Genomic DNA, 12,264 nt, shown 5'->3' with positions numbered 1-12,264 from the left:
TACCTGCCAAAAGATTTATTGACTCTGGCCTAGCTACATGACTTTTTAATTAGTAGTTGGAAACAAAAAACCAAAGATCCCTAGACTGTGACAATTTCTGAAGTTCTGGATCCTTGCTCTTTTCATAGAGGGCAGCGTTCCCCAACAAGGCACTCTGTAGGTGTTGTTGGAATCCAAGTCCCATCAGCCCTGGTCATTGCCATCAATATTCAGAGGTGATGGGAGTTGTAGTCCAAAAATATATAGGGAGCACCAGGTTGCAGGAAGCCTGGCATCAGGGTACAAACAAGGAGCTGATATTCCTAGATCTGCTCTCTAGTCCCAAGATTCTACTCCTGTAAATGTCGCATTTACCTATTTATTACGTATTTACCGTATTTTTTTGCTCTATAAGACACACCAGACCGCAAGACGCACCTAGTTTTTGGAGGAGGAAAATAAGGAAAAAAAATTCTGAATCTCAAAAGCCAGAACAGCAAGAGGGATCGCTGCACAGTGAAAGCAGCAATCCCTCTTGCTGTTCTGGCTTCTGGGATAACTGTGAAGCCTGCATTCACTCCATAAGATGCACATACATTTCCCCTTACTTTTTAGGAGGGAAAAAGTGAGTCTTATAGAGCAAAAAATACGGTATTTATTCCATAAAATGTATGTGCCACATGATTATTCCATAAAATGTATGTGCCGCACGATTGTAAAAAGAATTTCAAAGTGATTTTAGAAAAAGATAAAATGATAACAATTCTTACTAACAAAAGTTAACCACAATAATTTAAGACTTTTGAAAAGTTGAATTAACAATATATATATATATATATATATATATATATATATATATATATATGCAGGTTTTGGTGTCTTCGGGTGTCTTCCCGTGTAAGAGTCGGGGTGTCTGTGCGACGTTTCGACGAGGTCTCACTCGTCATCACCTCGTCGAAACGTCGCACAGACACCCCGACTCTTACACGGGAAGACACCCGAAGACACCAAAACCTGCATTCCTGTACCCGTGAAAATCTACGAAAGTATATATGCTTTCGTAGATTTTCACGGGTACAGGAATGCAGGTTTTGGTGTCTTCGGGTGTCTTCCCGTGTAAGAGTCGGGGTGTCTGTGCGACGTTTCGACGAGGTCTCACTCGTCATCTTCAGGCTGGTGCCTGAAGATGACGAGTGAGACCTCGTCGAAACGTCGCACAGACACCCCGACTCTTACACGGGAAGACACCCGAAGACACCAAAACCTGCATATATATATATATATATATATATATATATATGGACGCAGGTGGCGCTGTGGGTAAAACCTCAGCGCCTAGGACTTGCCGATCACATGGTCGGCGGTTTGAATCCCCGCGGCGGGGTGAGCTCCCATCGTTCAGTCCCAGCTCCTGCCCACCTAGCAGTTTGAAATCACCCTTAAGTGCAAGTAGATAAATAGGTACCGCTTTATAGCGGGAAGGTAAATGGCGTTCCGTGTGCTGCTCTGGTGCCAGTTCGCCGGAGCAGCTTCATCACGCTGGCCACGTGACCCGGAAGTGTCTTTGGACAGCGCCGGCTCCCGGCCTCTAGAGTGAGATGAGCGCACAACCCTAGAGTCTGTCAAGACTGGCCCGTACGGGCAGGGGTACCTTTGCATATATATATATATATATATATATATATATATATATATATATGGGGGGGCTCAAACACACATCAACTTTCTGAACATCTGGGGTGGCTTTTCTAAGCAAGAATATTTCTAGCGGACACTGAATAGACTGATGTCAATAGGCAGGGAGGTCCAAAGTCTACCGCCGCACTAAAATATTGAATTCATACAACTGCGGACAGGGTATTTATGCGGCGGCCCCTGTAATAGTGTCAATTTCACTGATCAAAGTGGTCAAGTGGGCATATGTGGGGTAAGGCAATGTAAACTGCAGGTAAACTGGTTCCAAGTTCTAGTTACAGGTAGGTAGCCATGTTGGTCTGCTGTAGTCGAAACAAAATAAAAAAAATCCCTCCAGTAGCACCTTAGAGACCAATTAAGTTTGTTAATGGTATGAGCTTCCATGTGCATGCACACTTCAGATAACTTGGTCCCAGGTTGTTAAGGGCGTTATATGCTAATGGCAACACCTTGAATATGGCCCGGTAGCAGATCAATAACCAGTGCAGATCTCTGAGCACAGGTGCTATGTGGTGACAAGGCCTTGCTCATGTCAGCTGTCGTGCTGCAGTATCCTGCACTAACTGCAGCTTCCAGATTGAGCAAAACAGGAGCCCCCACATATTTATCGTCAACACTTTCACCAAGGTAGCGTCCAAAATACTATATAATGTATTTATACAATGAAATCAATAAATACTGGTTGGTTAATATGAAAGGAAAAGATTCGTAATTGCAAAGGCACATCCATGGAAGACAGTTTTCAGAAGAGTTCTAAAATAAGGTGTGGTTGGTTTCTGCCAAACTTCCAGTGGCAGGGAGTTCCATTGGGCAGGGCCTGCCACATTGAAGGCTCCCTGTTTACCCCCCCCCCACCCCAGTGCTTTCTTAAGGCTTAAAAAAAGAGTCCCAGCTGCATTCTGATTTTATCATTTTAACTGACAATTGTAATGGGATAGCATATAAACTGTCTAAAAAAGTAAAGTCGCTGGGTTTTCTAGCCAATGCTTTTCCTACACAGAGTAGACCCCTTAAAATTAATGGAATTGATTCATTTCAGGGGTTCTTCTCTGAGTATAATTTAGCTTGGTAACAACCCAGAGGAATTACTTCTGAGTAAACCTAATTCGGAGAGCACCATGCACTTCACCACTATGAGTAGCTATGTCCTCTAGTTGGCATGCAACTCTAGCAAGGTGACAACTGCAAGTGCCATTTTCACACCCTCTTTTCTCTCCCTCTCCCCCCCCCGGCAGTTGGCGCTGAGAGGACCAGCGGGCCCAATGGGTCTTACTGGAAGGCCAGGCCCCATGGTAAGTAAGCAGTGCAAAGCTCGCTATTTTATATCTTTCTGTATACATAAAAACCTGAGGCTGTCATCACGTTCTGCAGTCTGCAGCAGCAGGCAGGAAAGTGAGGAAGTAGCTCTGGTGGCTCGCCTTTCAGCAAGCAGGTAAAGGTGCTTTGAATGGTGGTTCAGCAAGCCACCTCTCCGTTTTAAAGGGGGGCTGGAGTTTGGGAAAAGCTGTGAGTAGAGGGGGAGGGGCTTTGGGAAGACTACTAGAGGAGCAGTAAGGGACAATCGTGGGACATAATGTTCTGCACCCGCCTCCACTGAAGGCTCTAGGTGTAAATATGTGTAAAACAAGCTGTATTTCTTAAAGACACTAGTCTCTCCTGTGTCCTGCTTTCCCAATGGAAGCACGAACTCTGCGTAAGCATCTGTAACCTCCTGGAGTCTTGTTACCACTCAGCAGAAATTGGGAGTGGCATGTAACAATATGCATGGGGCTGCAGGGAGAAAATGTGCATTGTGATGTGCACGTTGGTGCAAATGATGTGCATTGTTATGAGTGGGAAATTGCTTGCAAAAACTGGTGATTTGGGTATGGAAAGGATGCCAAAATCACCAGTAACCATCAGCCAGGAATGAGGAGAGTTGGCTGGGGTGGGGTGTTGGGGTGGGCTAAGAATTTACTGATTAATTTTTCAGTTCGTTCCTTTTCCCTTTCTTTCTGAATATTCCTCTTCTCTTAGGGACCCCCAGGCAGTGGAGGCATAAAAGGTGAATCAGGAGACATGGGACCGCAGGTAGGTTTGTTTGTTTTTGTTGCATTTATAGCCCACCTTTTCCTCCATGGAGCTCAAGGCGGCTTACATAGTTCTTCTGCTCTTCATTTTATCCCCACAACAACCCTGTGAGGTAGGTTAGGCTGAAAGGCAGTGACTGGCCCAAGGTCACCCAGTGAGCTCCATGATTGAGTAAAAAATTGAAACCTGGTCTCCTAGGTCCTAGTGCAACACTCTAACTGCTCCACCACATTGTACTTTCTTTAATCAATCAACACACTCGTTTTGAAAAGCCTCTGTTGACTAGGTCTAGATAGGCAGGTGACGTTTAACACACCTCCTCCCTGGATGGATCACAAGGAAAGATCTGACTCGCAAGCTCTGCTATTAATTTAAATCATACACAATAGAGCCATTTTTACCTATGGGGTGTGTGTGTGCGACTTTGCCCTCCTAAGAAAGGCTGCTCCATTTATCTCAGAAAGGACATGGATACCTAGCACCTTAATAAGCCCTAAAGGGCCGTCCCTACAAATTAATCTGAATGTGGAGCTTGAAGAGAGTAGTTAGAGGAAGCTATTATCCTCTTACTTTCCCTTCTGAGTTGTCTGTTCAATGCCTTCATCTCACTGCATATAACAAAATGAAATACCTTTAGGAGGCTTAAGTGCTCAGGGGCTGGTGATAAACTGTGCTTATCCCTTTCCACCTTGCAGAGCAATGTTGCTCTTTGCACATAGGTACTACATGGAGCCAGGGATGTGGGTGGCGCTGTGGGTTAAACCACAGGACTTGCCGATCAGAAGGTCGGTGGTTCGAATCCCCGCGATGGGGTGAGCTCCCATTGCTCGGTCCCTGCTGCTGCCAACCTAGCAGTTCGAAAGCACATCAAAGTGCAAGTAGATAAATAGGTACTGCTCCGGCGGGAAGGTAAACGGCGTTTCCGTGCGCTGTTCTGGTTCACCAGAAGCGGCTTAGTCATTCTGGCCACATGAACCGGAAGCTGTACGCTGGCTCCCTCGGCCTACAGAGCGAGATAAGCACACAACCCCAGAGTCATCCGCAACTGGACCTAATGGTCAGGGGTCCCTTTACCTTTACCACATGGAGCCAGGATGACTGTGTCAGTGGCCCTCTTTGAATGGTCACTTGCTAGGTTTTGCATCCTTGCCCTCCTTTGTAGCTCAGTGGCAGAGCATTGGCTTTCCATGCAGAAGGTCCCAGGTTCAATCCATGTCATCTGTTCAGGTTCATGAGGACTGGAGCCTTACTTCCTTTTTAGATGAGGGGCATTCATTCAATGCAAAGCATATCAAAATATCAACAGTACTGAACTAGGTTGACAAATGGTCTGTCTCTGTGTAGGCAAATTCCTATGTTCCTGGTCCTAAATCGCAAGTAACTGGGAATAGCCATAGCTCAGCAGGAGAGCATCTGCTTGGCATGCAGAAGGCCCTAGGTATAATCCCCAACATCTCCTGTCTGAAACCACACAAAGCCACTGACACTCAATGTAGACAATACTTGAATTCAGTGGACCAATGATCTGACTTGGTGTAAGGCAGCTTGCTAACTTTATTATTATTTATTAAATTTCTATACTGTACTGCACAAAGACCTGAGGAATGAGATCGTCACCCCACTCGTACTAACCATTCCCAGGGCACTCAACCACTGCCACAATGTCCTTTCTTCTATCAGATCAAAATGAGCAGATAACAGCAAAGGTTGCTAGGTTCATAGCAGGGGAATCAGAATAAGGGCCACTAACTGCTGGTTCAGGACTTTAAATTGTGTTCTTATATTAAATTTCCTTTTCTGCGTATACTGTAATGTTTTACTGTTGCTATGGCCATTGGCTAATGCGAATAAAGTTTTATCTCTATTTCTCTCTACTGTTCTGCCCTTCGTCTGAAGATTACAGGGCAGTTTACAATATAAAAACACAAAAATACATATCATAATAACAAGCAACAAGGACACACCCACCCACCCCACAGTTTAAATGGTCATAGATTGTTTGATTAGCCAAATGCATGTGAGAAGAGGAATGTTTCTGCCTGGTGCCTAAATATATTAAATCATCCCTTTATTCAGAGCAATGAGGACTAGAATCTTACTTTATTTTTTATGAGAAGGGCACATGGTAGAGCATGTCCCAAATTCAGTCCTCACTGGCATGGTGGATGAGTCATTGGTCTGCCTCCATATACAGCAGCTTCATGCGTTCCTATGCTTATCTTTTTTTCCCCATGCTCTGTTCCATTTGTTTCAGGGACCACGAGGTGTACAAGGACCTCCAGGCCCATCGGGGAAACCAGGACGACGAGTATGTGTGCAGTGAGATTAAAAGCATGCTTGGTATGGTCTTATGAATTGGGTCCACACAGAGTGATCTGGAGCTGTCAAAAAAGTGCAGTCTGGTGGCAAAATGCGGGGAGGAGGATATGTGCAGGCATGTTTAATTGTAGGGAAACATTTTCCACACTTCTCCTGGCTGCATGACTGTGGAAGGCCCCATGAGGCCCGGATTTGGTTGGCCCTCGATTATCCTGCTTTGGAGCTGCTGGATTGGTCTCCAAATCAGACTGAGGAGAAGCCTCTGTCCAGCCCTAAAGATGGTTGGTTGGGAGGGTGATATGAGATTCAGTCAGCCCCAAAATGGGGATCCAGAGCAGCAAACAGAGTTCAGAGGGGGCAGAAGCAGTGGCGCTATCAATGGCCCTGACTCCCCAAGTTCACAGCAAATTCACTTTTGGGAAAACGCAGGTGTCCATTTCTAATTCCTATTCAGTGGAGGTACCGCCATCTGCACCTCCAGCTGTTCCTGAGTTGCATTATGTAAGAGGGAAGCAGATCCTTTTGTCAAGGCTTTCTGCAGAAACATGTGACTCTCGCAGTTGACTTCTCTCTGCTTAATTTGAGTTAGTGGCCAGTCCTTGTATGTTTAATTGAAAAATTAAGAGGCCGCTGGGCACATATTTGCACTGCTGATCTTGGCAGAACCCATCAATACTGAAGTCATCATCTCTTTGGAGTGGTGTTCCATGGACCTATTCTGTGATCGGGATTGTGAGCTGTGCCAGTCCCCCATGTTCTGCCCTGCTCTCAAAGAGCTGTAGAATTGGAAGGCACCCCAAGGATCTTCCTATCCAACCCTCTGCAATGCAGAAATAACAGCTAAGGAATCTCTGGGAGGTGTCCTTCTGACATCTGCTTAAAAACCTCCAGTGAACGTGAGTCCATGTTCCAGGTTCATAGAATGATAGAATTCAATCCATCAAAGTTTATTGAGAATGATAGAATTGTAGAGTTGAAAGGGACCCAACGGTCATTCAACCCTCCCCCCCTTCAATGCAGGGATCCCAGCTGAAGCACCCCTGACAGATGACCATCCAACATCTGTTTAAAAACTCCCAACAAAGTATAGTCCACCTCCTTGTAATGTTGATTCAGCCTTATTCCTCTGGAATAAGACTAATGCACCATATACATTCAGCATTCAGCTAACCATGATCAAAGTCATAGTGATGTGCCCTTTGATGCCTTGCTAGTGTTGGTGCTTTTTATAAGGTTACCATATTATTTTTTCAATGAATCTGGGGACACTTTAAATAAATAAATAAACAAATACATGCATACATACATACATACTACACATTCAGGACATTGGTGCTGCAGCGATGGCAGTGGCAGAGGGGTGGCCGCTGCCTTAACCTCAACCGCCATGTTTCCCCTTCCTCCGAGGCTTCTATCTCCTTTCTCCATGAGCCTGGGCAGCCCCTGAGTTGTTGGTTGTTCGGTGGTGGTGGTGGGGAAGCGGTGTGCGGTGGGTCAGGCATGGAAGGCGGAGAAGGAGGGCCGAGAGCGGCGGCGGCGAGGCTCAGGCAGTGCGATGCCTCCCTTCCCATTGGAGCAGCCCCAGTCTCATTCCTACTTGCGTGCAAGCAGGAGGGGGCAGGGATCCCTCAGCTGGGAAAGGAGGCTTCCCGTTGCCTAACTGAGATGTCCCTACCCCCTCCTGCTGCAAGTAGGAGTTGGGAGGCTGCTCCTATAGGCAGCATGAAGCCTCCCTTCACAGCTTAGTTGCTGGGGTCAGGGAAGGTGGAGGCAGCCCAGAAGCAGCATCTTTGAACCCCTGCACCACCATCATATGGGGACTTCCGAGCAGCTCCTGGAGCCAGCCAGAGCCAACTGCTCTGGGCTGCTGAGACTGCCACAGCATTAGATGAAATCCGGGAACATTCCAGGGATGGAATTTGTCCGGGGACTTATTCACAAATCCGGGGACTGTCCCTGGGAAACAGGGGCGTCTGGTAACCCTAGCTTTGTGCTTAATTTCTTCCCCTCTCTTTTTAGGGACGTGCTGGAAGTGACGGCGCTCGAGGGATGCCTGGCCAGACTGGGCCAAAGGTATTTGCGCCAAATTGTTCAGGGTCTTTTTTTAAAAAAACCAATTTACTCTAGGAAACATACTGCCATTTACAAGGAGCAATCGCATTCCGGGTGGGATGAGCCTGTCGCCTAGGGGCCTGGTGCTCCCGTCAGCCCAAAAGCTGAAGGTTCGCAACTGCAGATTTAATGGCCGCACCTGCCCTTTGTGCTAATTTATATATCTAGAAAGAAATTTCCCTTTTTCCTTTGCTCCTCACTTCCTTCAGAGTTCGCACAGCTATCATCAAAAGGGACAGAAGCCACTAAACAGGAAATTTGAATATGGAGACATTTTGCCAATGAGCTGCATGTTAGAAGGTTTAAGTGTTTGATTAAGTTGGTACTTAAGGTGGAAATGGATGGAGAGAGGGACTGTTGCAAAGGAAGAGGACCACAAATCATTTGTCCCTGGAGATGTGCAGCCACCATTGCCTGGTCCCAAAAATATTGAAAATTAGGGAGACGTTTCAGGGTCAGGGTAGAGGAGAGGTGGCTAAATAATTTTAAACTACAAAGACAGAGATTTTTCTGTGTACAGGCTTGGTGGTCTGTATCCAGCCCCTGGCCCAGAGGTTGCCCACCCCTGTTTATAGATCATGAGTAGGAAACCTGCATCCCTCTAGATGTTATTGGACTACATATCTCATCCATTGCTAGCTGGCACATCCAATGCTCATGCATAATGGGAGTTGTTTTAAATTACTTTTAAAATTGTGTTTTAATGCTGTAACCCGCCTTGGAACCTTCAGGTGAAGAGCAGGTAATTTTTTAAAAAAATATTATTATTATTATTATTATTATTATTATTATTATTATTATTATTATTACAATAATGCCCAGAGGGTCAAGGTTCCTGACCCCTCTTACAGATAAATCTTGTTTGAAAAGCTTAAATATTGTGGGTGGTATTCAACAAAGTTTTGCACAGGGTAGGTCTATTGAAATGGATGGACCGAACTTATTCATTTTAATAATTTAATGGGTCTACTCAGAGTAGAACCTAGGTCCTACCTGCACCATATATTTAAATCAGCATCGCACTTAAAAGAATGGTGCCTCCTTTCAAAGCATATTGGGAACTGTAGTTTCTTAAGGGTGCCGAGAGTTGTTAGAAGACCATTATTCCCATAAGTAAAGGTAAAGGGACCCCTGACCATTAAGTCCAGTCGTGACCAACTCTGGGGTTGCGGCGCTCATCTCGCTTTACTGGCCAAGGGAGCCGGCGTACAGTTTCCGGCTCGTGGCCAGCTTGACTAAGCCGCTTCTGGTGAACCAGAGCAGCACACAGAAACACTGTTTACCTTCCTGCCGGAGCAGTACCTATTTATCTACTTGCACTTTGATGTGCTTTCGAACTGCTAGGTTGGCAGGAGCAGGGACTGAGCGACAGGAGCTCACCCCGTCGCAGGGATTCGAACTGCCGACCTTCTGATCGGCAAGTCCTAGGCTCTGTGGTTTAACCCACAGCGCTACCCGCATCCCTGTTCCCATATTCCCTATTCCCATAGCAGAGCTTCAATTCTCAGTTCCCTGTGAAGAAGGATTGACTGTTAAACCACTCTAGGAATTGTATCTGAGGGATAATAGGGGGCCTCCTGACAACTCTCAAACTAGCAAATTACAGCTCCCAGAATTCTTTGGGGGCAGCCCTGACTACTTAAAGTGGTATGATGCTGCTGTAAATGTGTAGTGCATATGCAGCCTTCATTGACTACCACCATATGTGCTAAATATCTGCTAACTTAGCACAGAATTAGCTGTTGCTCCAAAGCTGTGGCTATTGTGGAAACAGAGGCCCTGAGATGAGATACCTTCCCCTCATCCTTCCATCTTCCTTTGCTCATTGCAGTCATGCCATATGTGACTTGATGGACATCCTCCATCCATTCCTGTTGTAGGCAGCATCTATTCTGGGATGGGTAGCTCCCAATGATTTAACCAGGCAACAAAACCTGGATGTATTCTGTCTGAATGCTCAGCATATTTGGCAAGAAGAAACTTTGCCATCTCTTGATCTGACAAGCTGCTAGGAGAGCTCATTCACTTACAGCTTTTAGGAAATGGTAGGTGATTTTGTTGTTGTTTTTAAAAGAGTTACCTCTCCTTAAAATTTTACTGTAGGGTGACCGAGGTTTCGATGGTCTCGCTGGATTGCCAGGGGAGAAAGGCCACAGGGTAAGTCTATTACAGGTTTATATCTTGTTCTGGCTGAATTACTTTATATGCCATCATGAAGAGGCTGACTGGTTTTGATAACCTCAACTTGGGATGGGGGGGGTGGAATTCAGTTTGGTTCATTAACCTACCTAATTCAAAATGCCCAAAGCAGGGCATTAAACCAAAATACAGCTATCCTTAAAAACTCATGCTTCTCTGAATTTTGCAATGCAGTTCTCAAACATTAAAAATGTGTATAAAAAATGCATACATTAGTGAAAGTAATATGCATTGTTTTAAGGGAAATTGCTTGCAAAGATGGATATATTAAGATAAATAACATTTCATATAGCCATTTGCAATTTTATAATGCTGGAAAACTGTGTACTATGGAAGGCATCTGAATAAAATTCTTTATATTTTTTCTATAAAAAAAAAAATTAGAGACTACAAACCCCAAAGACAGAATGCCAGTTGCTGGAATCCACAGGAGGGGAGATCCTGCTTGCATCCCACTGGGCATTTGGTTGGCCATTGTGAGCAGAAGAAGCTGGACTAGATGAGCCATTGGCCTGATCCAGCAGGGCTCTTTCTAGGTTCTTGTGTTCTTCAAGAATGTGGCTGATTCTGTCCTTTGTTTTTCTTAGGGTGAACCAGGCCCTTCAGGACCCCCAGGAGCCCCTGGAGAAGATGGCGAGAGGGTGAGTCCATTCTGCTCTTCTTTTATCTGCAAGGAACCCAGGCAGGTTCAGATGTGCTTGTTCCTCGCTCTCTGACTGCAACCCCAAGGGATAGCCCATGTGTGCAAATGGAGCTCTTGCAAATCATTCACTACATTTTCCATGCTTTTAGGGATGTGAGAAGGCATCGCTTTCTGTCATGCCTTGAATCCATCACACGCAGCTCTGTTTCCATTCTGCTGCAGTTTGACTTCTGCCCCAAACTCCCTTTTTCATCCTGCTGTAGCAAAATGACGTAACTTACGGAATTGATTACAGCAATTCCATTATAATTACATTCTTACACCTCATTCATTTCAATTCAGTGCAAATTTGGGGAGTAATCAATTACGTATTGTTTGCAGATGGACAACAGCAGCAAATACCAGTTGCATTCATTGGATGGATTTCCATTCTAGATATGAACAATAGCAATTTCTGTTCCCATTTCTATTTAGATTTAAATTCTTGAACATCCTTACATTCATTTCCTGTCCAATGGAGACCTGTTGGTATAATGGGAGAAAGAGAGGAAGACCCTATATTTAACCCCCCCTGTTGAGTTTGGATCATTTGATCCGTTAGCTGGCTATTTTTCAATGGTTCCCCCATTGGTTCCAGCCATTTCTTCAGTGGTTCCCCCTACCCTATGCTATAAAAAATATTATTCAGGTCAGTGGTTTGCAGGGCCCATTAAGGAACATAATAACACAACAAAATATAAAACAGTAACAATTAATTGCCCATTTATTCGAAATCCAATTAAAACTAGTTTGATTAATTCAACAAAGCTGGTGAACTTGATTCAGTGATACCAGGGGTCAGAAGCACTTTGGGAACCACTGTGTAACATATTAACCTTCATTTATCAAAATTACACACACACACACACACACACCGCTCTTTGTTTAAGCAAATCTATCTTCATAAATGTTGGCATGGATTATGATGATATTGCTTACAGTTTCTCTGATCTCATCAATTCTACACATGCTGTATTAATACTCTTAGTTGACAAGGTATTCTTTATGCATGGGCTACTCCTTATCACTCTCACAGAGCTGTTTTGCCTGTGCAATTATTTAATCACAAATGAAAACACCTGTGATACAGTTGGTAGAGCCCATTTCTGATCTCTCTCTCTTGCCTTCTTTCTTCCCATTTCTTTGCATCCAAATAGGGCGACGATGGTGAAGTTGGACCCAGAGGTCTCCCTGGCGAACCCGTAAGT

General features: G+C 44.9%; 1 protein-coding gene across 1 annotated transcript in view; it reads left to right on the top strand.

The window, feature by feature from the left end:
* The window catches only part of COL5A1 (collagen type V alpha 1 chain), a 190,816-nt gene that overhangs the window by 103,875 nt on the left and 74,677 nt on the right, over positions 1–12,264 (top strand). Inside the window, exons 14-20 of the mRNA XM_082207903.1 lie at positions 2,910–2,966; positions 3,691–3,744; positions 5,999–6,052; positions 8,083–8,136; positions 10,279–10,332; positions 10,962–11,015; positions 12,214–12,258. Coding sequence (XP_082064029.1) covers positions 2,910–2,966; positions 3,691–3,744; positions 5,999–6,052; positions 8,083–8,136; positions 10,279–10,332; positions 10,962–11,015; positions 12,214–12,258 — 372 coding nt within the window. The remainder of the gene's footprint in view (positions 1–2,909; positions 2,967–3,690; positions 3,745–5,998; positions 6,053–8,082; positions 8,137–10,278; positions 10,333–10,961; positions 11,016–12,213; positions 12,259–12,264) is intronic.

The sequence above is a fragment of the Podarcis vaucheri genome, assembly GCF_965113315.1.
Source record: "Podarcis vaucheri genome assembly, chromosome: Z".
Classification (NCBI taxonomy): Eukaryota; Metazoa; Chordata; class Lepidosauria; order Squamata; family Lacertidae; genus Podarcis; species Podarcis vaucheri.
This window is presented reverse-complemented; position numbering and strand designations above follow the sequence as displayed.